Raw genomic sequence first — 27,542 nt, forward strand, 5'->3', positions numbered from 1 at the left:
CTCCAGTTTTACCAGTCAGGCTGGTAAAACCTGAGAAATCTGGACTAAGAAATAAAATAAACCCAAGAAGAATGATTATACTAAACTTTATTAAGTTAAAACTCTTTGGCTACAGAGTGTTTATGTTGTCAGTATTTATTGTGTTTACTAATGTTAAAATTTAAGCTGCCATAAATGGACACAAATATAAAAAAGAAAATCATCAGATTATCTCAGTGTTAAATTCAGACAATCTAAACACAGTTAATACAGTATAACATCTGCACTGGCTCTGTAATTGTATATATATATTAATACTAATCTCTGTTAGGAAGAAACTACAAAACAAGGATGTAATCAGGTGAAATGCACTTGGATTTGTCAAGGCATGCACTGCAAAACCACAAAATCTTACCAAGTAATTTCAGTCTAGTTTATAGTGCAAATATCTTAGTACAGTTGAAAAAAGACAAACTAACTTACAAGTAACTTTTCTGCAAAATTAGGAGCTTATTGTGAGTAAATAATGGCAGATTAGTTCATTTATGACATAGAAAAAACATCTTGTTATATGTAAAATTATCTACCATTAGAACTGGTACTTTTTCATCAATATGAAATAAATTATTTACTTCAAAGTCCTACATCTTTCTAAATTACTTTTGTCTTATTTCAAGTGTACTAAAATATGTGCACTATAAAGTAGACAAAAATTACTTGGTAAGATGTGGTGGTTTGGCAGTGTTGTAGATAAAAAAAAAAGCAACATAAGGCAAATTATGATCATTTCAAAAATGACTTAATGTTTCTTTCATGATAGCTCCTTCATTAACAGTCAAAACCTTCAAGAAAAGCAGAAACTTCCTTCCAAATAAAGTGATTGCATAAGTGGTAGCAGCAGTGAAGAGGGCCATGACTTACAACATCACTGTGACATCAGCGGGGTTTCACTTTTGTTACAAACACAGAAATCTTAGTGTCTTTAGAAATGTTAAGAGCTAGAAATGTATCCTCGATTAAGGGAGATTAATAATAACTCTGCTCCGTCTTAATGCCTTGCAGGGACTGAGGAGTTTCAGTCGGCTAGATGAAAACTCCTGCAGCTTCTAGTGGCAAATGGCCAGCAGGAGGCGCTTGAAGTCGCCGCCGCACTCGTCCCGGATGGCGTCCTTCAAGGACACGTCGTACTTCTCCAGGTACATGTCTTTGATCGTCTCCAAGTCGAACTGATGGGGGAAATGAGAGAAATGATCTGTCTGGTGAAATAAGTTTCCTGACAATCAAACCAGATTGTGGCACCCTGCCCAGGGCGGCATTTCATCACAGGGTGGCACAAGAGATTGAAAGGAAAAGTTAAGAAGTTTAGCCCAGGAGTGAGCACATTTAATTAATTTAGTAATCGACAAATTTTTAATTTAACCTCATATTTTATACATAAAAATTACAAAGAAAATTAAGTTCCTTTTTTAAATTATGAAAATAAACATTTCATTGCCTAAGATGCAGTAGCAGCATTCCTTTAGCAAATAATGCGTCTACAGCTAAAAAAAAAAGAAGCTGATTTTAAAATTAAATCGTTAGAAAAAACTCAGAAAGGTTAAGATCAATTAAAGGAAATCTCTGATATAGAAAAGTAAAGCATATCCTAGAAAAAAAATAGATTAATCTCATACATTTTCCAGAAAAACAGGGACAGTTCTGCATTTGGAAAGTCGAGAATCTGCTTGAAAAAAACTCAAAAATGTTGATTAGTTTCAGAAATCTTCTAAAATAAAAACCCATAAAAGTTTCTGAGACTTTAGATCAGTTTCTGAGACTGATCTAAAACATCAGACATCAGAAAATGTCTGGGTTTTCTGATGTAAATTTACTCTTTTTCTTATCTCCAGTGGCCCCAACACAGACAAACTAGAGATGGACTACTCTCTGCGGGTTTGGCTCCACCTGGTGGACATCAGAGCAATTACCTCGGAGCGGCACACGATGATCCGGATCAGGGTGTCTTCATCTGTTCCTGCTCCCTTCATGGCTTTGTGCAGACGCCTGGCGAAGTAGAGCTGCGGATTTTTAGCCACTCTGACTGCGGAGCGAAAAAAAGACCAGACATTTACGACTTTAAACATTTAATTTAAATCTAAATGTTAAAAAAACTTTTAATCTCTTTCTTACCAAGTGCAGTGTAGCACTTCTTCAGCGTTCCAGACGTTTCGTTGTCAATAGCGTCCAGGATTTCAGTTCCAGAAAGCTGCCAGTGGAAAATGATTTGCATCAGAAATAAACGTTGTGTTTGCAGCTTCAAAAAGTCATAAAAATGATTTGAGGAAAACTGCAGAGGAGCCTGAATGAGATCGATCAACTCAGGATTATGAAATTAATCTTGGAATGATGACCTTTTTTGCATAATTTTGAATTTAATCTCAGAATTATGATTTTCTTTCTTCTCAGAAGTATGACTTTTGTGCAGAATTCTGAATCTGCAATCTCAGGATTATTAGTTTTTTCTCTGAATTTTGCAATTAATCTCAGAATTCTGTCTTTTCATTCCTGAATTTTGAATTTAATGTTAGTTATTACTTTTTTCCCCTGAGAATTATAACTTTACTCTTATGAGATTAAAGTCATAATTCTATTTTTTCAGTGACTTACTCCTCTTCCGTCCTGAAATCAAGATTATTGATTCCCTCCACAATTCATTGTCTTTTACAGAGTAAATAACCGTAATGTGAGCGGCCTGCTGATATATTGATAATCTGAATTTATAATCTGCTGCGGCAGCTGACACCTGCTCATATATCTTGAAGGTGGCCTGCAGCTGCAGGTAGTTCCTGTTGGCCAAGACGTAGCTGAAGGTGGATTCATCTGTCCCGAAGCGACCCTCGCCAGCCTGCAGGGCACCAGCGATTATTAATAAAGCTGATCGTTATTGATTATAGCTTATAGATTTTTGTTAATGTGAGGATGAAAGCAGCACCTCAAACAGAGCGGTGGCGTCTTGCTCCGCCAGATCCTCGTCCACGTCGTAACTCTCATCTCTGTTTCCCTGTAAGGAGAGGAGATGTAAGGCTCCATGACTCTGTAGTAATCAGAGTCAGGCTGGACTGAGGCCAGCGAGAGTGTGTGTGCGTGGGCGTGTGTGTGAGAGAGAGAGAGAGAGAAAGTGTGTGTGAGGGCCATGATGGGGCGCAGTGAGAGTGAGCTCCGTTTCACTGCAGGAGTCGAGTTTCCTGCGCTGAGTGGAAACTCCGTACCTCCAGTAGAGCCATGAGGAGGTTTCTAACGTCTCCGCTCGTATCGCTCTCGATATCCGCTTCCAGGTCGCGCTCATGCACTAAAACACAAAACAGAAAACTTGGCGTTCATCAGAGCTGCTATGAAGTAATAACTGCTTAAAAACACAAATCATCTTTCAGGTGACCTTTAATTCTTTCTTGTAAGAGTTACGATTGATTTACTGGTAATTCAAAACATGTTTGTTGCATTTTTGTGCACAAAATTATTTCTAGGTAGTGAGATTTTAATAGTTTTTAGCTACAGAATGAGCTGTTTTAGCGTTTCTGTCCCTTCAAATCTAAATAATCTAAAATGACAACGTCCCCAAACTCAACGTTTACCCTCCCATGTGAAAATGGCTGCCAACAGATACGCAAATATACAACCGTATATCTTTGAAAAGCAGAAGTGGAGCCTCCTGCACAAACAACAATGTAGCTAGTTCTTTCTGGATGGTAAGTCAACAACAAAACACTTGTCTTTTTCCAGCAGCCATTGTATAGTGCATACAGTGGTAGGGGTAGCATTTATCCTATCGTTTATCACTTATTGTAAAACATATCTCATCATTATAAGAATTTTGATTTATTGTTGTCTCCATACATTTTATTTAATAATGTTAAATAAAAAACAAACCATCAGAAATTTTATTTTTACTATTTTTTCCACTATTTGTTCTACATACAGCAGAAAAATCAACTGACTAAACATGCTGGAGCTCCACTTGGGTTGCTAGGTAACAGGGCTGGGCTTACCTGGGGTTGCTAGGTAAAGGGAATGTGACTTCACTATAGTGAAGTTTTTGAAACGGCTCATTTTCCAGATGCCAAAAATCGGCTGGGTGTTTTTTTTTAAGCGGTTGGACTGTTTTTAGAATTAGCCGAGACTGAAATGGAAGTACAAAAACATGAACAATTTGAATTTTGCACCATACAGCCACTTTAAAAAGATGTTTCAATTTTACAATTGGCTCTAATTTGATGAAGATAATACATTTCTCTGTCAGATATCTAAATTCCTCTGTTCTTACTTTGCATGCAGAAGCAAACCTAAACAAACCCATCCTCATCCTCATCCTCGGCTCCTGTATCATAATCTGAGTCCTAAGATTCTTTATCACTTTGTAAACTTTAAATACTGTAAAAACTGGCAGGTAGAAGTAAGTAGGTATTTTCTTGAAGCAGAAATCCTTAAACACAAAAGTATTTAAAAAGTGTTTGACGTAAATAATTTGTTCCAAAATGATTTCCAGATGAATAAAAACATTTATGTTTATACACAGAGTCTGTTGGAGCAGCAGGTTTAAAGCTAAACCATATAATTAACTGATCTGACAATAACTGTCATTAGATGACAAGGCTGTATTTTTCATGCATACAAAGCTCCACCCTATAAACAGTTTAATTTAACTAAACCGAATTCTCTTTACTGAAAAACATGAAGCATTTTTACTTGTTCATGTTGATCAGAAAGGTTTGGACGGCGCTGGTTTTTAAACTTCAGTGTTAAAGGGGAAGTTGGAGCCGGATGGCCTAAACAAAGCTTCACTCAACAATAACAATAATTAGTCACTCTGACCCATTTCCTTTAAAAGCTGAAAGGAAATACTGACAGTAGATATTAAAAGGTTTAGTAACTTATATGAATAATAAAAATGAACAACTTACCCTGAAAGTAGCATTCCTTGAACATGGCAATGTCCTGTTGACAGGAAACAAAAATGCAGACATATTAGAAAACATTTTTTCTCAAATTACTGTTCAACTTCACTAAATATTAACCAGCAGGCAGAAAGTGGACCGGTTCTTATTCTACAGTGCTGCTCATATTAGATGTATCCAAATATTGTCCTCAAGTGAGATTAAAAAAAGTATTTGGTAAAACATTTACTCAAGTACTGAGTAACTGATCAAATTATTAATCTGTTAATATTTAAAAATTACATCAGCAGACGGACCAAAATACAAAGTTAAGTGGAAATTCTGGTATTTTAAGATTCAAAATGACAATAATTCATATAAGTAACAAACAAAGAACAAAATCAGCCCAAATATTTTTTTTCCAAATCAGTTTCTTTCAATATATATAAAACAGATGAAACTTTAACAAAAACTGCAGGTCTGTGTCTGTCTGGTGAATTTTTGGTTAAAACATTTTTGTTTTTCATTCAGTGGGTAGAAAATCCAGAAATTTTACTAAAGAGTAAAAATACTTCATAATGAAATCACTGAAGTAAAAGTAAAAAGTACATCAAGGTACAAATACTCCTAATAGTAATTTTTTCCCCCCAAAAAAGCTACTCAAGGGTGTGCCGTGGTGGCGTAGTGGTTAGCGCGACCCGTATTTGGAAGCCTTGAGTCCTCGACGTGGCCGTCGCGGGTTCGACTCCCGGACCCGACGACATCTGCCGCATGTCTTCCCCCCTCTTCTTCCCTGTTTCCTGTCAGCCTACTATCACATAAGGGACACTAAAGCCCACAAAAAAGACCCCCTGGAGGGGTAAAAAACCCCAAAAGCTACTCAAAAAATGTAACTGAGTAAATGTAACTAGTTACTATGCAACTCTGGCTAATGGTGGTTGCATGTTGAAGAAGCTCTGCTACTTCAGCTCCGATTTGTTTTGTTTTTATCATTATGTCCAAAGATGATGTTGCCTGTATGAAAGCTCTTCACACATTTGAAATGTCAAATCAAAAATAAAAACAAATTTGTTCAAGAAAAACAGAAAAAAAAAAAAAAAAAGGAGCTGCAATACCCTGATTACATAACTGTGCACACCCTTAAACTATTAACTTACTGGTTCATGTTCTGATTCCAGCGTCACATCTGAAATCAATTAGAATAAACCCAATTAGCCAGAAATAAAATTAAGCTGACCAAGCTGAAATTTCCTGATTTCTACATTTGCTAAAGCCATAGTTTGCAGAGAAACGAGGATCAAAATAATCTTCTCACAAAAGTTGTCAGGAGAAAAGCAAAAAAACAACGAACCAAACCAATAATTTCTCCTGAGGCGATAAAAAGAAAAGACGGAAACGTAAATACCAATTGTGTTTGATGTTTGAAGTTAAAAAATAATACTCCAAATTTCTGCACTGAAGAGAAAAATTGCAAGAAAAAACCCCCCACTAAACATCCAGGTCAAGTTAAAACCTCCAAAAACTTTGAGTTTATTTGAGTTATTTAAAATAATCAAAATAACAACTGAATGAGGGGAAAATTAAAGTTTTATATATTTGTATCATTTTAACGAGGGTGTAACAGGTGTCCCTCCCCCCCATCATTATCTTCATTGGGTTTTCAAACATGTTTCCAACGATGCACAGAAAAAAGTGAACTCTCACATCGAAGGAAACGTCAAGAGAAACTAAACTGTTGTCCAGCATCCAACTTGTCTTTTCTTGCAAGAGAAATCTTAGAGCAGCTCTTAGTGAAAAATACAGGGTGTATGAGAAAAAACAATCAAAGCAACAAAAGTTGCTCTATTTTTTCTAAATTAGAGAAAAATTTAGAATTTTTTTTTTTATTATTGTGCAAAAAAACCAAACCTGAATGTGCAATTCACACAGCGTAAGGAAGTCAAATACAGAAAGAAAGGAGATTATTTTAGGATACTGCAGAGGATCCATACTAGTAAAGAGTTGTATGAAAGTGAAGATGGCGGCTCACAGCGTTGGTGGCGGTGCAGAGGAGTTCCACCAGGACGTCCTCGTCGGTTCCCGGTCCCTTCATGGCCTTCCTGAGCTCCTTCACGGCGTAGACGACGGGCGGATCCAGCATGGCCAGGATGGCGTTCTCAAAGTTCCCCGACAGCTCACTCTTCAACACATCCACCAGTTCCTTACATGCAAAACAACAAACAGAAGGTTTAAAGATACGCAGAGAAATGACCCAGGTTTTCTACAGAAGTTAACAGAGTTGGAAGAAGACAGGAAGTCGCTCACGTCATCGTATTTTTCAAAATAAGCCGCCTTGATTTCCTGCCGCTGCGCTGAGCTGCGGTTAGCCAGGATGTCAATGATGGCCTGCTCATCGGTTCCTGAAAAAAAGACCAACGAAGCAGAACAAGGCGGGAATCAAAACTCAACATCAATTATTCACACCTTTCAACATTTCTCTCATTACAACCAAAAACATATTTTATTTATAATTAAATTTAATTCACTTGAGTTTGTGGATTTAAGTTTGGACTTTGACTAGGCCATTCAAACACATGAATATACTTTGATCTAAACCGTTCAATGTTTAGGATCGATGGAGAAATTATATGGAGGACAAATCCTGACAAAATTTCCAACAAATGTCTTTATAAAGTAACTAATGTGCCAAATATTGTACCCAAAAAATTTAAAGACTTATTTTATTCTGCACTGTAAAATAAATTAGTATTTATTATTGTGACATTACTATTATTTCAATTCAATTCCAGTTTATTTAATCATGTAACGGCAAACAACATTACATTCCAAATCCAAAAACAACAAACAACTGTATGAAGGTTTCTTATTTACAATGGTTTGTTCTATTTCCAATCTGACTTATTAGTTATTTTAAAATTTGTCATTTTTTATTTAATAGTTGTTTTTCCGTCGTACAAATATTTCCATTTCTTTTTTTATCGTGTTTTTTTTAGTTTTTTCTTCCGACTCTTTGTAATAATGACACTAACAAAGGCCTGAATAAAACATTTATGTACAAACGTTCAACTTTTGATGTTTGTTCTTGCAAAAATAAAAAGGCAATCTCATAAATATGATTTATAATATTTCCAACCTACCAAACCCTTTGCAGGCTTTGCGGATGGCCTTGATGTCTGCCACCACGTCAAAATCCTCATAGGGAAAAACTGTGGCCTGCAAGAAGATAATAATGTTGTTATGCAACAGATGCTGATTAGATTAAACTAATTATCATTTAAGCCAAGATTCAGAGCTGTATGAAGCAGCAGGCGGGTTGGGGATGTGCAGTTAAGGCCTTAGGTTGAAGAATTCAGGCCCAAAACTCCAAAAACAAAAAAGGGTTTTAATTTCAAACTAAAGGTCACAGAAAGTAACTTACAGAACAGTTTCACTTTCCTTTTCCATATCGCTAATGAACAATGGCTTTTTATCTTTTGTTTCTTATTCTCTCCTAAGAATTAAAACCACATGAATTATTGTTTGTCTTATGAATGTTAATGAAAATGATGGCTTTCAGGTATTAAAACGGTTTCTATTTTCACTACTTCAAAGCAAAATAAGGCACATGGAATGTCATGAGAGAAAGCTTTAAATCCATAATTACAGATTTTAGTCATAATTTTGAGTTTTTAACTGAAAAATATATTTTTTATTTCATTTACCATGACTTGAACCTCAAATTTCTGAACTGAAATATCACAATAATAAAATTAAATCTTAAAATAACTACTTTATATATTCTAATTAGGACTACATCCCTAAATTATAATTATATTTCTTTACTATGACTTTATTTCCAATTGTTTTTAATTAGTATTTCCTATAATTAATGAATTTTAAAAATTATATTTTATTTTAATCTCATAACTGTAATTTTGTCATCATTCAGACTATTTTGTGTACTCATAGCTTTATATTTTCAGTAATTAACTTTAATATGACTATAGTTATTACTTTTGACTTTGAAACTAACCTACATTTTTGTATTTATGACTTCAAAGCTCCTCTTTATGAATATAAACGTGATAGTTATGAATTTTAGTCACAGTTATTACTTTTATAGCAGATTTTCACGCTTATATATAATAAACTTAATAAAATATAATAATTATAGCCTCATCATTGCTAAAAATTAAAATTTATAAACGGTAACTGATTTTAAAACTCATAAAGAAACCCTTTTATTTTCTTTACGTAGCTTACGTAGAAAAGAGCCCCTAACCCGCCACTAGTGGGATCCACAGACCCCCACTCAGCTAACGAAGAGGCATTCCGCAGAGGAGTGGCTGTTTCCTCTGCGTACAGCCTGACACGGCGTCTGTCTCACGGTAACTCTTAAAGAAACATCACTTTTTCTTATAAATCAGAAGCTCTTAGATTACTCAGCAGCTTACCGAACTGCGTAGCATACACTCTCTATCTATGCATTATCCGTTACGTCACACGACGCACTTAGCAAAACCCAACGGTTAAAGGTTTGGATACCATCAAAACTGAGATACATTTGATAGTTTTCGGAGATAAAAACACTAAAAACCGGAGACCTACTTACTTGACAGTTGCCCATTTCTTTTCCTGCGGTAGCGGATGAGGTGGTCGGCGGCGGCGGGTCTTTGGGAAAAAATCGTCCCCCGTGGCGAGTCCTAAAGGCAGTGGGAGCTGGAGCGTGACGTCACCGCGGACCTCCGTTAACCGTTACGTTCCCATGTGACGTTTTTTTAAAACTACATCTCTGTTTATTTTATTGGAATAATATTGAAATACAGAGTCAATTGTTATGACTCCGTCAAGCCGAAGGGCAATAAACAACAACCAGAATGAATTATTAATATTTATTGTTACACAGATAAGTGGGTTTCCCGTTAACTTTATCCATTCGTTATTAATCCTATAATGTTCAACCCGAATTTAAACACCAGTTCAGGCGGACAAACCCGCATAAACCACTACAATGCTCACTGCAAACTTAAGATGCACTCGATTAATTGCAAAATGATCACATGCAATCCAAACTCAAGATCACACCAAACAGGATCGGGTCTCAAATATTTAAGATTAACAGCGACATGAGATGTGAGTATTCAGGAAGTGACCCAAAGACAAACGGAGGGCCAAACAAACTAAATAAATGGAAGGTTGTTAGCCCGCCCTCACAAGTACTAAGAGGAGACAAACAATCAAAACTGAGCGGACTAACTAAAAAGAAAATCAAACTCTAAAAGGACAACAGGAAGCAGTGATAAAACTGTAAAAACAAAAAATAAATGCTTATTAAATCACTTTAATCAAGTCAATCTAAAACACATAACACTGCATACCTGCATCGCATAAACTCTGAAGTCAAACTTGATGTAGCAGATCTGGTGCAGCCCTACCAAATAAAAATATAAAAAACAAAAACATACAATTAAATCTGATTCAAATAGACAAATGAATTTGTCTATTTGCGGCGTCGAACAACCACACGCCCAGGTAACACTACCACCGGAACGGCATTAATAGTGCGGCCCTGAATAAAAACATCACATCAGCACAAACTTATTTAAGAGGATCGATTTAAAACAGTTTTCCTCCAAACCTACCACAGCCAGCAAAAAGCGTGAGAAGGACCTCGCTGCAGCAAACAGAAAGGGGCGGGGACGGACCACTGTCAATCTCATACCTTATTTGGAAATGGGACCATTGCACTCCGGAAGTGAAGGGGGCGCTATTTCTTATATAATCTGCGGCTTCCCGTTTTAATTTTCTTTTGAAATCAGTGACATATTTTCACTGTTAGGAAGGAGTTTCACTCTCAGCATGTATTTGAACTTCTCTCTTTTATTAATTTCAACGCAGTTCATAGTTTTTAACAAATTCTGTAGCTTTCGGTGTTTTTCTAAATCTGCTCCTTAGTCGGATCTTTTCGGGGCTGCTACTGCCTCTACTGGCGTGGGGGTGGTAACACAACTAATATGATTACATAACTAAATCAGAATACCACAAAATCTTTATTATTTATTTTTAAATTTCGGCATTACTGAAAGCGTAAAAGATAAATTATCTTATAAAACACCATATTTTTTCATTGTCTTTATTACAATGTTAAGCACTGGAGATAAAATAAAAAATTGGGGACAACGTTACACATCCTGGACAACTTTAAACATTGGAGATAACAATGTCCCCTATATTTTATATTGTCTCTTTTTCTGTCATCTCAAAGGAATCTTCATGTCGAATCTTCACATCCAAAGACAAACTCCCAGGATTTTCTGGTTTTATTCATTTTTATTTTAACAGATTGTGAGAGCATCCCTGTAAAGAAATCAAAATGGTCACATAATTCACAGGAATAGAACGGAACCAGGTTGGATGGATGATGGATAAAGGGACCGAGAATAGATGAATGGAGAGCACGAGGGAGAGAGGTAAGTAGGTAGGTAGGTAGGATGGATGGATGGATGGATGGATGGATGGATGAAGGGAACCAGATTGATTAATCTTGTATATTTAAAGTAGTTTATTGCCTCGTGGTAAATGCACCATAATGGTGTGTTCACACCAGACACAGTATTATTGGAGGGTCCAAAGGAAACAGTGGCTAGAGCTGACGCATCTGACGTGCCTCCATATACACTGAGAATGTAAACCAGATGTGCAAAATGATAGGTGTAGAGCAAAACGTCAAGTACCTGAATTCTAATGGCGCGTTCACACCAAACGTGTTACGTGCATCAAAAACGTCTCCGATGCTTCAAGTTCGACGCGTGTGCACTTTGAATGCAGACGCTTGACGCGAAATGCTTGACAACTAGCATTTGGTGCGTCTGGTGTACATTGAAAGACTGGAGGCACGTCGAGGGCACGTCAGCTCTAGCCGTTGTTTTCTGTTGGACGCTCTTGACGCGTCAAATGATTCAAAATGCACAACGGCCTTCGACGAGCCTCCACATAGACTTTGACTGTAAACCAGACGAGCCTGACACTCAAAATGCGTTTGGTGTGAACGCAGCAAAGTGGACACGCGTTGAACTTGAAGCGTTGGACACGTTTCTGACGCGCGTAACGTGTTTGGTGTGAACGCACCATTAGACCTTGACATTACCAGAACACAAAACTACTCCTAACCTCAGTCTAAACTTAATCTACACATTAACCCAGATACTAAATATAATGCTTCACAGCATTAGAATCAGGCTTCAGTAACATAAATAAGTGAACAATAGAGACTATATAGACACCCTTATGTCAAAACTTAATCGATGGAGTGATTTATGACACTTAATAATTAATTGCCTTTAATTTCCAGAAATAGAAGATGTAAATAAGTCTGAGTGAGAAAAGGTATTTAAGAAATAAACACAGATTCATTGATTGAATTTGTGTTTGATATGCAGCATATATTTGAATTTGTGCAACAAACACCTAAAGAAACAAAACACTATACAAAACCTGAATGGCCATTCAATTGTCACAAAGATGGGATTAACAGATGTCAAAAGAATGATTTTTTTTAAGGAGGGGGAGAGAGGGAGGCATCCGGTCTCCGGAAATTAAAAGCAATTAATTATTAAAGTCATAAATCACTATCAATTAAATTTTGACATAAAGGTGTCTATATTGTCTCTCATAATGAATAAAAGGTCATTTCATAGTCTTTAAGGAATCTTGGTGAATAGGAAAGACAACGGTATACTTTAAACTTCTACTTTAATAATTCTGTCTTTTCCACTTTTCCTTCCCTTCCCACTTAGTTAGTTGAGAAAACAGATAAATATATGGTAAACTGCTCTAATATTCCCTAAGTAAACAAACATGCTCTGATCTGCATACAGAGCATATAAAGTTCTCAATTAACTACTATTCTATTGTCTTTGTCTGCAAAGAAAATATCATAAAGCATAACTTATTTTAAATGCTTTATGTGAAGAGCTGCACATTGAATGTGCAATACTTAAGAGTCTTAACCAGGGGTCTCAAACTCCAATCCTCGAGGGCCGCAGACCTGCAACTTTTAGATTTGCCTCTGTTGCACCAAACCTGAATAGAATAATTAGGTCATTAGCAAGGCTGGGAGAACTGATCAACACAAGGAGGAGGTAATTAAGCCATTTCATTCCAGAGTTTTGTACCTGTGCCACATCTAAAAACTGTAGGACTGCGGCCCTCGAGGACTGGAGTTTGAGACCCCTGGCTTAACTGTGACACTTGCAAAGCATTGTTTGAGGAAACAATGGTAGGTTTCACTCTGCTGCCGCCATCGACCCCCAAAGTTCCCCCTTCTTGCCGCCAGCAAGGAGGAACTTTGCAATCTCCACTAATGCAGGATTCTGAGGGTAGTCGGCACAATGATGTTTTAAATCAATCCTATGTTGTTTTTGTTTTACAAGTTGGTTAACAAATGTACCCCATTATCACTATAAATTCGTTCAGGTGTTCCATATCTGGGAATATCTATCCATATCTGGATACCATACTAGAGGGCTGCAATCAGGCTGCCATGCCACCCAGCAGCAGGCAAGGTTGCTGGGCTCTCTGTTCTCCTATGTACCTAAGAACAAGGATCTTTTGCAAGTTCTATTATACTTGCAGGTATAATAGAACTTGCAAGGTATCTATTATCTATTATATCTATTATAACCAAACAATATTTTTCCCTTCATTCTGATTTAGTTCTATGAAATTCATATGAATCACTTGAAAGGGATATTTAGGTTCTGGAAACTTTATTCTTCTCGATGTTAAGTTTCCCTGTTTCACTGTGGGTTATGTTTAGCACAGATCAGAACATGTGATATAAGTTCCAGTAATCTAATCAAGTAATATAAAAGGTAAATCCATAACCCCCCTGATGATGCATTTCATGCAAATGTATCACAATTTCTACTACTTTAAATAGAGATTTCAATGCTGCCATTTTATTTATCCACAATCATTTTTCCAATTTGGGCCTTTGCTGTTACATGTCTCTAAATATCTTTTTGTGCATAATAGTTTGTTCCTCTATATCTAACACTTTTATTTCTGCTGATGCTGCCACTTCTGCTCATTCAAATCAGCTTAACCTATTTCCATTAAAGACCTCATTGGTACCTGCTGTGTGTGCTACACACTTACAAACTACTAGGTTAGCTGGCAGTTGTTTTGCTTATAGAAGATCTATAAGCAAAGGGGTGTTTTTTTTTTACAGATTTACCTGTAAATATTGTCAAATTGATCAAGGTAAAACACCACTAGATGGCCACAGTTATCCCTTAATTAAAAATGACCATCCTGAAATTAAACCAAAATCTCAAATCCTCTAATTTAATATACATTTTAATGACCATCAATCAATTAATCCTAGATTAAATCCTAGTTCTAAACTTTAGTCTAGAAAATATTACCTTCATTTACTTTCATCAATTTCAATTAAATGTGGATTCATTTCTTTTTAGAATTAAACTCTAAATTTAGAAGCAACAAATACTTCATGATCTACGAACACTACTGTGTCCATAATTTTCAACACTTATAGATATTTAATTTAATTCCAAACAAATTCCTTCAGTAAGGAAAAAACCCTTAAGTGTCAGCTGATTTCCAAAAGTTATAAATAGTCCAGAGACCCTTTTTACTTTTTCCATTATTTTTCCTTTTCTCTTTTCTTAGAATTGTTTTAATAATTCCCATTGATAACTTTTCCACTTTATTATTTTTATTACTAGTTTTGTTTTGTTAAAGATAACTGCCCTTTACTTAAAAGGATAAACTTCTTTTTTAAAAAAACAAAAACAAAAAAACAAACAGAATAATTTATTTCAGTATGATCTAACCGTCAAGATGACTCTATTTTCCCAAAACAGTCCATATTATATCTCTAAAACCCCATAATTCGTTTCTAATCTTTAGTGATTTATGGTTGGTGGAATTCCATAACATAATGTGTTAGCTCATTGCAGAACTTAAATGTTTACAGATTCACTTCACGGTTTCCTAATCTTTAGCTTCTTCCCAGGATTCAGAGGGAACCAGAACAACCTCAGAGATCTTCTCTAATATCCAGCTGAATACCTCAATTTAGGCTTTGATGAGAAGAGAGCTGCTCTTTTCTCATCAAAGCCTAAATTGAGGTATTCAGCTGGATAATGTTCAGGTTGGCACCTTAACACTTGCTTGTCAACCTCTCTGGATGTCCACTCAAGGCATCACAATACCAAATTATTATTTTCTTTGCAGTTGTAAAACGTTTAAAACTTCCCATATTATTTCATTACTCATAAATCATTTGCTTACTTAAACAACCCACTCTAAAGAGAAAACTGTTCTCTGAATTTAGAAAACTAAAACTACATCAAAATCTTGCCTTATGTGATAATAATGACTTCTCTACTGTGAGATAGACCACAAAACAACCCTTACTCCCTCCTTGCATGAACTTCTTCTCACCTTTTCTTTCCAGCTTTTAGATAATTCATTTTTTTTCATTTTGTTTATCTATCTACTAAATCATTTATTTATTTATCTATACTCTATATCTTCAAAATCTTCTTTTTATTTTCTTTCTGTATTTGGTTGCTTAAGAGGAAAGGAGATCAGGCTTTTTCTGTTGTTGCTCCTCTTCTATGGAACAATCTACTTTTCCAAATTAGATCTGCCCACAGCCTGGATCATTTTAAATCGCTTCTTAAAACTCATTTTTATTCCTTGGCATTTAATTGAACTAGTGTTTAGATACTCTGTTTTTATTCATTTGTGTTATTGTCATTCTTGTGCAGCACTTTGGTGCAGTTTTATGCCTGTTTTTAAAGTGCTATATAAATAAATTTGACATTGCTTTTTTCTTATAACTCCTACCTGAGCTCCTCCCTGCTCTGCTGCCTGATCTGCTTCATCCTTCTTGCTCTCCTGTTTTATCCTAACTTTTCTGATTGCCTTCTTCTCTCTTTTTAGCTCCTCCATCCACTTTTCTAACTCACCCATTCCTTCACTACTCATCTTTTATTGATTTGATTTTTGTTTTCTGTCGTACTTCATCCTATAACTCAGTCAGTTCTTTTTTTTTGAGTGTTTAATTGGCCCTGAAAGTTATATTTTTCTATCAATTTATTTAAATTCTTTACTGAGTTAGGGTTTTGTCTTTCCATAAACTTCCAGTCCTTACACTGGAGTTTATCTTTCGGTGTTAATTTGCTATTCTCTTTTCCCATTTTGAGCAATTTAGTCAATTTCGTTCCAGTCTTAAAAACACACAGGGTGGACTCTAAAAGACTGGATAAATTCTTAGCAGGACGGTGATCAATCCCCTGTTGTGGTAATTCTTCCCTCTTCAACCTTTTCAGGTGGGAAATTCTTGCCTACATGCATCCACAAGAGGTTCACCGTTTGCACTCCTGCCGTTTGGTATGAGGACAAATACCTAGTGGTATTTAAATTCCTCCAAGTATTCTCACACTCACACACACACTTGGTATTACGGGTTTTTCAGTTTACGCGGACTCCGCCGTCCTTCTGCTACCTATCAGTGCCTAGGATTCATGGGGTTTTACACCCCAACGACCCTCAATCGTTCGCTCACTTTTTAATTTAAACGCTACTCACTTGTCCCCCCTTCACGGACGTCCCGTCAGCAGCTGGTTTCCAGCAGGCGGGTCGGAGACACAGTCCTGGAAAAGATGTGAGACTCCTAGGGGCCTGCGGTGGTCACGGTCTTCTGATGTCCGTCCCTCCCGCTGGAAACCGCAGATTTCTGCCTCTGCTCTCAAGCTTCATCTGAATCTTACCCTGCTTTTCTGGTCGTTATTTAGACATTTTATTTCGAAATTAAAATATCCAGGGTGGCACCCAATATCTTAAAGTCCCTGATTGATACATTTTGATAAATGTTCTCCCAATTGTCTTTAATATATTTGATTTCTCTTCTTTAGTTTCTTCTTCTGGGGTCTGATTCTCTGCTTTGTCCATCTTTTGTTCATCTTGTGGCTCATTCTTTGAATTTTCTTTCCCGCTTTTAATTCTCTCCATCTTTAATTTCAATCCAACAATTTCTTCATTCAACTCTTTGTTTGTCTTGTTAAGTCTCTCCAGTTGTGCTGATGCTTCTTTTTTTGAATCCTCCAGTTTTTTCTTAATTGCCGATTCTCTCCATTCCAGTTGCGCATTGTACCTTGACAGTATGTCATTATCTGATTTAAGCTGTCTTATTGATGCTATATCCTCCTCCAATTCAACATTCAAAGTCCTAATTTGCTGTTTGTAGTAGCTGTTTGCATTGGCCAACACTTCATTTTCTGTCTGTCCGTTATCATTTCTTCTGGCAGTAAGTCGCTCTACTTGCAGCCTCAAATATTGAACCGTTTGCTGAAGCTGCTTATTATCTTCCTTCAGCTTCCAGAATCCTCTGCTGTTCTCCAAAATTTTTACTTTCTCCAGCAATAAATTGTGTTCTGCCATTGTTCCTTTCTGTTAGAGATTGAAGACTGCAAATGAATTTCTCTGTGGAATCTGGGAATACAAAGACAGGCGGCTGTGATGTCACAGACAGGATGAGTGACATCACAGCTTCACATCAAAGCCACAAGAAGTCTGTTGGGTGAGGGGGAGGGAGAGGGGGCGGATGTTGTTTTTTTAACTTTATTCGCAGACACACTGTATAACGACAGAGTTATGCCTCATTTGTTCTGCCTCAAGAAAAAACAAATACAGATAAACATATTAAAGATAAAGAAAAAGCTAAGGGTTCATTTAAAGCAATACAGATTTCAATTGTTTAATAGCTATTTTCTGTAGCTCTTTTTTTGTCATCTCAAAGGAATCTTCACATTCAAAGACAAACTCCCAGGATTTTCTGGTTTTATTCATTTTTATTTTTCACAGATTGTGAGAACATCCCACCTTTAAATGGCTTGTTTTCCGGTAGAGAAGAGACATAAAAAAAATTAAGTTGCCAAAATAATAAATTTTTTAAAATAAAATGTTCACTTAGAAATTCTGCAACAGGATAATAATGCAAGGATTGCACGTTTTTTTTTTGTAGTTTACAAAACAGATCGCGTTTTGACATAATCTTTCATAAATGTTGATTTAATTTTTGTAGTTTTTACAACTTTATTTTGATGTGGCATCTTATTTAGTTGTTCAGTGGCCAGAGTTTATCTCCATCAGACAAGAGGCAGGTTACACCTGAAGGTCACCAGAAAGGACTAAAATAGCACACTCATACGTTAGAGCAATTTAGATATACTAAACACCTGAAACATTACATTTTTAGGAAAAAGAATAATCCAAAATAAAGTCCTAAATCTATCTTTAAAAAAGGAAACCCAACACATTCAGGCAATGACCTGAGCTAGACCCAAAAACAAGCGAAACGAGGACCTCTGGTGGCTGTGAAAGGATAAAGAACAAATCTCACAAATAGAACAACAAAAACAATTCAAGTCAGAAATACTCCAAACCCCAAAGGGAAATCAATTTCTGATTTAATTCATATTATCCAAGTATCTTCAAAGAGTTTTTGTAGATGTAGATGACTCTGGGCAGGAAGGATCTCCTGTAGCAGTCTGTATAACAGCGGCTGTGATGAAGTCTCGACTGAAGATATGCTGTTTCATAGGAGTTTCATGAAGTTGATCCTGTGGGTCGTCCGAAATGTTCTTCAGTTTATAAAGAATTTCTAGATCCCACATCCGTCCCCAGAACATAACCAGACCTCCTTATCACCGTCTTTATCATAATCAAACAATAAAAAACCCATCTAGTGACATTTCAAAAGTCACCAGCCATGACACAGTCCTCTAGAAAATGAACCCATTTCACTTTTACTGACCCGTACGACCTTTATTCTACAATATATCACTTTTATTCCGAAATGGATGCATTTACCAACTGCTCCTTACTTGAACACATATAGCAGCCTTTTTATTTAACACTACAGGACATATAATAATAATAATAATAATAATAATAATAATAATAATAATAATAATAATAATAATAATAATAATAATAATAATAATAATAATAATAATAATAACAATTCCCTAATTACAACCTTGACAATAAAAAGACATAATCCGTGTTGTACTGACTGACAAATATTAAAAGATTAAGATTGGTTTAAAATAGTTCCATCTGTTGGTTCTTTCAGGGTCACCAACAGGCACCACAAGGTTTCTCTGGGTCAGAGCCACACTTCTCGATTTGAGACCTTGAACAGAAAAATCAATAAGGCATTAGAAGACATAACGATGTTTCATCCGTTCATGTAACTCATATTTTTCTCACCTGAACACTTCCAAGCAGCTGTAACTGATCCCTTTGTCCAACGCCATCACCAAGTTTTGCAAAGATGGATTTGTGCAATTTGTTCTGAGAAAGTAAAACACGGAAAGATGTTTTTTCCTCCATTTCTGCTAATAGTGTTAAATCAGACAGCTATATTTGATTAATCTTACACAGAGTTCTTCTGGATGACCAGAACAACATTCATGTTTTTCACCCTGGGAGACTTAAACCTCTTCACCTCAACGCTGCCAAAAATACTGAAAACAAAAACAAAAGAGAATTAATGTAAGTCATTGTGCATATATATATATATATATATATATATATATATATATATATATATATATATATATATATATATATAGGGTGGAAAACCACCCTATATATATATATATATATATATATATATAGGGTGGTTGGCTTCAACCACCCTATATATATGTCCTGTAGTGTTGGCTTCAAGGGTGGAAAACCACCCTTGAAGCCAACTGCAAACCACTTGCACAAGTGTCCATCAAATGTGGCATATACCAAGGAGATGCTCTGTCCCCGCTACTGTTCTGCATAGGCCTGAACCCCCTCAGCCAAATTATCAACAAGACTGGCTACGGATACCGACTCAAAAATGGGGCCAACATCAGCCACCTTCTCTATATGGATGACATCAAGCTGTATGCCAAGAGTGAGCGAGACATCGACTCACTGATCCACACCACCAGGATCTACAGCACGGACATTGGGATGTCATTCGGACTAGAGAAGTGTGGTCGGCTGATCACAAAGAGGGGGAAGGTCATCCGCACAGAAGGGGTCTCACTCCCAGAAGGAACAATAGCAGACATAGAGGACAGTTACAAGTACCTAGGTATACCACAAGCAAATGGCAACCTCGATGAGGTCACAAGGAAAGGAGCCACAGCTAAATACCTCCAACGAATAAGGCAAGTCCTGAGAAGCCAGCTCAATGGCAAGAACAAAATCCGCGCAATAAACAGCTATGCCCTGCCAGTAATCAGATACCCTGCTGGAATAATTAGCTGGCCAAAGGAGGAGATAAAAGCCACTGATATTAAGACTAGAAAACTACTAACAATGCATGGAGGATTCCATCCCAAATCCAGCACCCTGAGACTGTACACGAGCCGCAAGGAAGGAGGCAGAGGACTAGTGAGTGTGAGAACCACAGTCCAGGACGAAACAACTAAGATCCATAAATACATCAGGGACAAAGCCTCAACAGACAATGTGCTCAGTGAACATCTCAGACAACAGGGAACGGAGGTTGAGGTGCCAGAGATACCATCATGGCAGGACAAGCCCCTACATGGGATGTACCACCAGCAAATAACCCAAGTGGCTGATATCAGTAAATCCTACCAATGGCTGGAAAAAGCTGGACTCAAGGACAGCACAGAGGCCCTCATCCTGGCCGCCCAGGAACAGGCCCTAAACACCAGAGCAATAGAGGCCCAGATATACCACACCAGACAAGACCCAAGGTGTAGGTTGTGCAAGGAGGCCCCTGAGACAGTCCAGCACATAACAGCAGGGTGCAAGATACTGGCAGGGAAAGCGTACATGGAACGACATAACCAAGTTGCAGGCATAGTGTACAGAAACATCTGTGCAGAATATGGACTGGAAACCCCGGGATCAAAGTGGGAAACACCCCCAAAGGTGGCGGAGAACGCCAGAGCTAAGATCCTGTGGGACTTCCAGATCCAGACAGACAAAATGGTAATGGCGAACCAACCAGACATTGTCGTAGTGGATAAACAACAGAGGAAAGCCGTTGTGATAGATGTAGCAATACCAAGCGACTGCAACATCAGGAAAAAGGAGCACGAGAAACTAGAGAAATACCAGGGCCTCAGGGAGGAACTGGAGAGGGCCTGGAAGGTGAAGACCACAGTGGTGCCTGTGGTCATCGGGGCCCTCGGGGCAGTCACCCCCAAACTGGACCAATGGCTACAACAGATCCCAGGAACAACATCAGACATCTCAGTCCAGAAATGTGCAGTCCTTGGCACAGCCAAGATACTGCGCAGAACCCTCAAGCTCCCAGGCCTCTGGTAGAGGACCCGAGCTCAGAGGATAAGAACCACCCGCGGTGGGTGAGAAGGGAATTTTATATATATATATATATATATATATATATATATATATATATATATATATATATATATATATATATATATAATTAGATGATCAACTGGCTATTAAGGGAAGTTGTTTGCTGTTGGTGTATATATATATATATATATATATATATATATACTAAAAGTGAATGTAGAGTTGGAAAATGTAAAACATATTGTTTGCTTTTAAGTGTTTTTGACAAAAAATGAGCAAGGTTTAGATCTGGGATTGGTCACTCAACCCTGAAATGGCGGAGTGATCATTTGAAAAGTTGATTTCTTTATGTTACCTACAATATAAACACTCTAACAATAGCAAACTTGCTGCTGCTCTGTGTTGTTTTGTGTTTATGGCGTTGTTTTGTGGCAGGCTTTATAAGTTGGAATAAAGAAAATTGTAATTGACCTAAATTTGCCCATGTATAGATTCAGAGCAACACTTTCACAGCTTGAACTGTGACGAATGAGTGGAATAATCTGGCTGCAAGCACAGTTTTCAATCCCCCACCGTACTCTGGGTATTCTATTGTCTACTTTCTTGTCTGGATGCCAAAAGTACCCCTAACCCTAACCCTCAATTGTTAAACTACATTGGTACGTTTCAGATCCTTAGAGTTGGTCTGGTTCTCATAGTGTTCTTGAAATACTACTACAAACCAAACTGGACATGGTGCCAAGTTTATCTCATTATTATGTGTGCAGGATTGTACAAGAAAAAAAAAAGTCCATTCTCACAGTTGGAGAACAGAAGCAATGCCTGGCATCCTGAGGTCACAGAGTCTCCATAACAACCACTAGATGCAATCTGCATGCCTGCTGGTTGTTTTGGAGAATATTCTGACATCATTCACTTTTACAGAAGACGACTATATACTGCTGTGTTATCAAAAAGGTGACAAAAGGGGATTTGCAAGGTTGTTAAAAGTCAACTCAGTGGACAAACATGGACAAAAACTGTCTCATTTTCCTCACTTTCTGCATCACTTAATGCACAAAAAAATTATCAAAATTGGTTGTGATAGTTATCTTTAACTGATCAGTTTGACTACTTGCTCCTGGATTTAAAATAGGAATACAATGCAGGTTTTAGGTGAATCACAAAATATAATGTAATATGTTTGAAGTGCCTTTCAAGAGCAATTATTTACGTATATAAAAAGCATCAAAAGTGACAATATGTCTACTAAGAGTGTTAATCCCACCTTTGTGTATCGAATGGAGTTGTGATGGAACCGTTTAGCATCGCGGTGACGTTTCCACAGGCAGCATCTCCAAACTGCACACAAAATATACATTAGATTTATGCATCAAACCCTCTTTATGGTATTATTATTAAAACAGTGGTGCTGCCCCTGTTTTATTCTTCTTGTAGAAGTGTTCTTTGTAATTTCTGAAGTAGTTTAGCAATGAATGAAAAGTGGTATAATTGTTTCATCTCTCTCTTTTCAAGAATCATAAGGTTAAAGTCCACATTCATGTAACATATTTAAATAAAGAAGAAAAACATTCAAAAGACTGCAAAGAACTAGACTTTTATAGAAAGGAAGCCAATTGTTATGAAATCTTTCTCTGTGTCGCTGCATTTTAGTCTCTATAAAATAGTTCTGAAATATTCTTCCACAAACTAAATGTAATCTTATTCTAGTTATTACTTTTTCTTCAGAACTACTGTGTAAAAAGCAGAAGTTACATGTGGATTTGGGTTCATTTATACACATTTTCTGAGGTTGATTTATTTTGCGTCTCTGCAGCCAAACCAAGAAGCGGCCTCCTCTGAATGTGTGGGCTGCTGCTTTCTCAGGAGGGAGCAGTGCAATGCGGCTCCATGGAGACCCAGACAAAGCCTCATTGATGAAGACCTTTTTCTGTTCTCCGCTACATTGTTATCAGCAGAGAACTGCAAAGCCACGTGGAGTTGTTACCCGTCCATGGCCCAAACTCCCAGCCATGTTATTTCCTGGAGTGAAAAACATGTAACTCGCTCTTCTTGACTCACCGCAGTCGAGACTCTTCTCCAGAAAGAGCGAGGAGGGTTGTTCTCACAGTCTAGCCATCCAGGGCAGTCAGTGGTAAGCGTTTCTATAACAACACCACCAAGACAGTCAGGTTCTCACATAAAAAGTGAACTGAAACTACAGAATGTGATGTCCAAACACTGCAGCAATGAGTTGTAGTTGAAGAATTAAATGGAAAAAATTTAAAACAATTTCAGGCTCACAAAGTACTCCAGAGGATTTCTCATATTTACTATAAATATATAAAAAAAATTGACCAAATTTTTTTCCTCAGTGAGATAAATTTGAGACATTTTGAGACTTTTCAAGACTCTGATGATACATCAATTATGGAAAAAAACCTTTGGTAACTTTGCCTAATAACTTCATTGAACTTCATGTATAAATACAGATCTCACACAATGATCAACTTTATCAAATGAAGGAGAGAGATCAACAAAAATAACATGTATTTTCATAAACAATTAAAAATAAAACATTTTAACCACATATTAAATATTTGTTTATTTTTCTTGCTCTCATATTGTCGAAGAGCATGGAGTTTATCAAAGCATAATTAATGCTTTTAAAACAACTTAATGTTTCAATTAAGACCATAGTTTAAATTTTAGCTTTTATTTTATTCCAATTTGGGTTTTATACTTTTGTACCTCCATATAGATATATATAAATGTACCCATATATAATGTAATGTTAGACAACATAGCAAGGATGTTTTGATTTTACAGTTTTAGTAGCAGAGTCCTTTTCACTTAAAATAGCGACTGTCCAGATCCTGAAGTTTTGTTACAGAGTAATGACACCAAATTCCACAAGAAGAATAACAACAAATATTTGGACATTTAAAGACACAGAAAGAGCAGCTGGAGAACTAGTGAAAGTGAGAACATAAAAAAATAAGATGGCATATTTTTCTGCGATTGCAGCTGAAAGTATTTTGGTTTATATTCCTTTCCGATTTACACATCTAGACATTGAAATTATGAACAACTCTCTAAGCAAAAATAACTTCAACTCAGACTGACTGGATAGAAATTGTCTGCAAATATCAAATCTAAATCCTTCCCACAGATTCTCAGTTAAACTTAGATTTGGACTTTGACTAGGCCGTGCGAACACATAGATATAATCTTTGTTTTAAACTTTTCCAGTCTGGTTCTGGGTGTGTGTTTACAGTCTTTGTCCTCCATCCCAGCACCAAGCCCTTTAGCCTCAAACAGGTTTTCCTTTACAGTTGCCTCATCCTTCATGCATCTCTCCATCAACTGTGACAAGCTTCCCTGTTCCAGCAGAAGAAAAGCATCTCCATAGCCTAATGTCATAACTGTATATATGGGCAAATCAAATTTACTGCTCTAACATAAAAAGGTCCCTATAAAATACATTTAAGTTTGTCTGTAATGAGACAAAGTGCGAATAAGAACAAGCAGCGTCCAAACGTCTGCAAAACACTGTATCTCCTGTCATAATATAATATGTGAAGTTTCTAGGAAGCCAAGTCAGTTCCAACCTTTAACTTCAGCTTTCTGAATGTTCCATGTGAAAATGAAAATAAATTAATATCTAAAACAATAGAAAATACCAAAACCTGTCTGACAAAACAAACAAATAACATGTCAGTACCTGCTCAATGGATTTTGTACAAGTAAATCAAGCATTCACCAATGTAAAGAAACAAAACAAAACCAGCTCTTGCCTTCCACTATTCTTACCATTGCTGCCCTTCTTTCCACACCAGGTCAAGCTGTTCAGGACTGATCCTAGCAGGGTTTCCTCCACAGTCTGAAAACAGTCCTTCTTCCTAGAGAAGTCTTGGACCACGTCCTTTGTTTTGCTCCAGAACAACAGCTATCCCGAAACACAATCAACACAATGCAATCACAACACGTGGCATAAAGCAGAATTAAGATGCGTTATTTTTTATCAGTTTTACTCTGTTGCATGAAGATTCCAAAGGAGCTGCAGCAATGAGGGAATCGTAGGCGTTTGGGGGAACTTCACAAGGATCTTGGTTCACGTAGGCTTGCTGAAATAATTCCCATATGTGTTCGCAGTTATACCTGAAAAGGGAAGGTCAGAGTTAGGCTTTCAAATGTTGTGGAGATGAAGTTTGTCAGCATACATCTTATTGAGAATTCCCTTGTTTCCAAACGAAAATATGAAAAATATTTTATTCTTTTGTACAGTGTTCCTATAGTGAACTAGATTACACTCTCCAATTTTTTTCAGTTAATAAAATGCTGAAGTTCAATGTACATTTACAGGAATCTTCTCCACTTTATCTAAAAACAACATTAAACTGTTGGCTAGTAAATAAAACAAATACTACTTGTGTTCTGATTTTTATGATCTAAAAATTTCCAGGAAAGCTTTTCCTAGAATGTTCAACTCCAGAACTGAAACAGCTGGCATAATGGGTCCTTCTTCTGGAAACTAGCTGGTCCAGCTAGTTTCCAGAAAAAAAACCCAATTGACCAGAACACCTTGGCCAACTGAGTCCACTATCTAGCTTGTAGCCAACTGCAAACTGGACTTCTTTCTTCTTGTTCTCGCTTTTCCAGGAAGGCGGTTGCATAGAACTTGACTAATTGGCTCAAATATGTGGGGAGCGGAGAATAACAGCGACAGGTGAAAGTCATCACTGGTGCAATAACAATGCCAAGATCACAAATTTCATTTCACTCTGATAGGGGCCTTTATTTTCTAGTGACTTTTATTTTATAGTAGATCCACTGGAAAGTGGGTTGTGACAGAGGGGGAAGACATATGGCAAAGGTCAACGGCCGCACTGATGACCAAGACCGCTCTACCCGATGCGTCACCGCCGCGCCCATCAACATTTAAAACCTAATCCTTTCAATCTCTACAACTTTCTGGACCAGCTTTTATAAGATAGGTGATTTTGCATCAAAACTAGGAACACTCAGCATTTTCTATGTATTAATGCAAGAACTGAGACCATCTATTTTGAACATACACTTTGGTACAAAATTATTGAAAATCTTGCAATTTTTAGCATGTTTTTGTTGTTTTGTTGTTTTTGTTGTTTTACTTTAGGTCTTGTTGTCCTTCAGGAAAAGTTGGAATCAGAATGTCAGAAAACACAAAATCAATAGCAAACAGGAAAAGCCTGATTAGTGCATCAAGTTAGTAAGATGTGGATTAGGATCAGGACCTAGATTGATGAAAACAAGTAAAATAAATCTTGAACTTAAAAATCAGACCTTGGCTAAAATCTTATACCAAAAACGGTAGATTTCATTTTTTGATTGCTGTTGTTCATGACGAGATATGCATTTAATCAGTATTTACTGATCACTGTTTTGACACAGTATGTTAAGCGATTTCATGTAAAGCATTTTATGACTTTAATACTGCAGTGCAAGCTGCAACAACTTTCAATGAAAATCCATATATTTTGATCGTATAAAAATATGCTTTTAAACATAATCGTGTGATTTATATATAAATGTGACTGTTACATTGTTGGCATAACAAATGTAATGGTTCTATTTGTGTGTAAATTCATACACGTGAAGATTTAGATGTACAAAGGAACTTTTTTTCATGAACGCGAGAAGTCGCTCAGTATCTGCAGAGGAGATGCAAGATGTTTAAACGATGCATCAGCAGAAACCGCCCATGCTTTAAATAACGTGATCATTTATTGCTCAACAGCTGGTCTCCTGTTGAATGATTTGAAGCAATATTGCCAAGTTTTTTCAGCGTCTAAAGTTGTTGCTGACTACTGAGCATCTTGAACTCCGCAGGCGCTTAAAAATAGCAACACTCACCCTTTGAACTTCTGACATCTCTCCATGAACGTGTCTTTAAACCCTTCTCTTCCCCGACTTAGGGTCACTCCTAACACAACAGCGAGGATAATCACAAGAAGGGCCACCGCGGTCACAGCCAGAATGAAGCCGCGTCTTCTGCGCTTCTTTTCCGAGCCGCGAATCTCCCCGCTCTCCATATCTTTGACCCCGTTGGGAGCGTCACAAATTAGCGGAGGGGTGACTTATCAGCTCGTTTGTTGTCACTTCTACTTGACTCGCGGTCAGGATGTCTTTTTATAGGCGCGCCGCGCGCGTGAGCAACCGTGACGTGATGCGAGTGAAGAGAACCCTGTGGGATTTTACCAGAGCAGCTTCTTGCACTGCAGGGCAAGAAGCACTTGCTCAGTGCAAGAAGCACTGCACTGGACTGCAGTGCTT

General features: G+C 37.1%; 2 protein-coding genes and 1 long non-coding RNA gene across 3 annotated transcripts; 1 reads left to right on the forward strand and 2 right to left on the reverse strand.

The window, feature by feature from the left end:
• Nucleotides 1-69: 69 nt before the first annotated feature.
• Nucleotides 70-9,617, reverse strand: LOC102222534 (annexin A13-like). The gene is made up of 11 exons (XM_005805706.2): nucleotides 9,481-9,617; nucleotides 8,027-8,102; nucleotides 7,194-7,288; nucleotides 6,919-7,089; nucleotides 4,917-4,950; nucleotides 3,228-3,307; nucleotides 2,951-3,019; nucleotides 2,762-2,863; nucleotides 2,149-2,224; nucleotides 1,947-2,059; nucleotides 70-1,205 (listed from the first exon to the last, which is right to left on the reverse strand). Exons 1-11 carry the CDS (start codon nucleotides 9,493-9,495, stop codon nucleotides 1,086-1,088), a joined length of 951 nt encoding a protein of 316 aa, XP_005805763.1. The 5' UTR covers nucleotides 9,496-9,617; the 3' UTR covers nucleotides 70-1,085.
• Nucleotides 9,131-23,289, forward strand: LOC111606244. The gene is made up of 3 exons (XR_002751995.1): nucleotides 9,131-9,256; nucleotides 11,211-11,338; nucleotides 23,065-23,289. It is a non-coding gene; the product is annotated as an uncharacterized LOC111606244 (long non-coding RNA).
• Nucleotides 17,733-27,536, reverse strand: LOC102228215 (ADP-ribosyl cyclase/cyclic ADP-ribose hydrolase 1-like). Its single transcript, XM_023326556.1, has 8 exons — nucleotides 27,123-27,536; nucleotides 25,262-25,388; nucleotides 25,041-25,176; nucleotides 23,310-23,392; nucleotides 22,516-22,589; nucleotides 19,346-19,432; nucleotides 19,176-19,259; nucleotides 17,733-19,098 (listed from the first exon to the last, which is right to left on the reverse strand). Exons 1-8 carry the CDS (start codon nucleotides 27,299-27,301, stop codon nucleotides 19,041-19,043), a joined length of 828 nt encoding a protein of 275 aa, XP_023182324.1. The 5' UTR covers nucleotides 27,302-27,536; the 3' UTR covers nucleotides 17,733-19,040.
• Nucleotides 27,537-27,542: the final 6 nt, after the last annotated feature.

This window comes from Xiphophorus maculatus, chromosome 21 (assembly GCF_002775205.1).
Source record: "Xiphophorus maculatus strain JP 163 A chromosome 21, X_maculatus-5.0-male, whole genome shotgun sequence".
NCBI lineage: Eukaryota > Metazoa > Chordata > Actinopteri > Cyprinodontiformes > Poeciliidae > Xiphophorus > Xiphophorus maculatus.

What these genes read in the sequence shown, in the direction of transcription:
- LOC102222534 (XM_005805706.2), bottom strand. An exon ending in TCTGCACCGCCACCAACGCT is followed by an intron (nt 4,951 to 6,918) that starts GTGAGCCGCCAT and finishes TCCTGTCAACAG; the next exon opens with GACATTGCCATGTTCAAGGA. An exon ending in ACGCCACCGCTCTGTTTGAG is followed by an intron (nt 2,864 to 2,950) that starts GTGCTGCTTTCA and finishes GGTGCCCTGCAG; the next exon opens with GCTGGCGAGGGTCGCTTCGG.
- LOC102228215 (XM_023326556.1), bottom strand. Translation starts at nt 27,301, where the DNA reads ATGGAGAGCGGGGAGATTCGCGGCTCGGAAAAGAAGCGCAGAAGACGC. An exon ending in AGATGTCAGAAGTTCAAAGG is followed by an intron (nt 25,389 to 27,122) that starts GTGAGTGTTGCT and finishes TTCCCTTTTCAG; the next exon opens with GTATAACTGCGAACACATAT. An exon ending in ACTCCATTCGATACACAAAG is followed by an intron (nt 19,433 to 22,515) that starts GTGGGATTAACA and finishes TTTTGTTTTCAG; the next exon opens with TATTTTTGGCAGCGTTGAGG.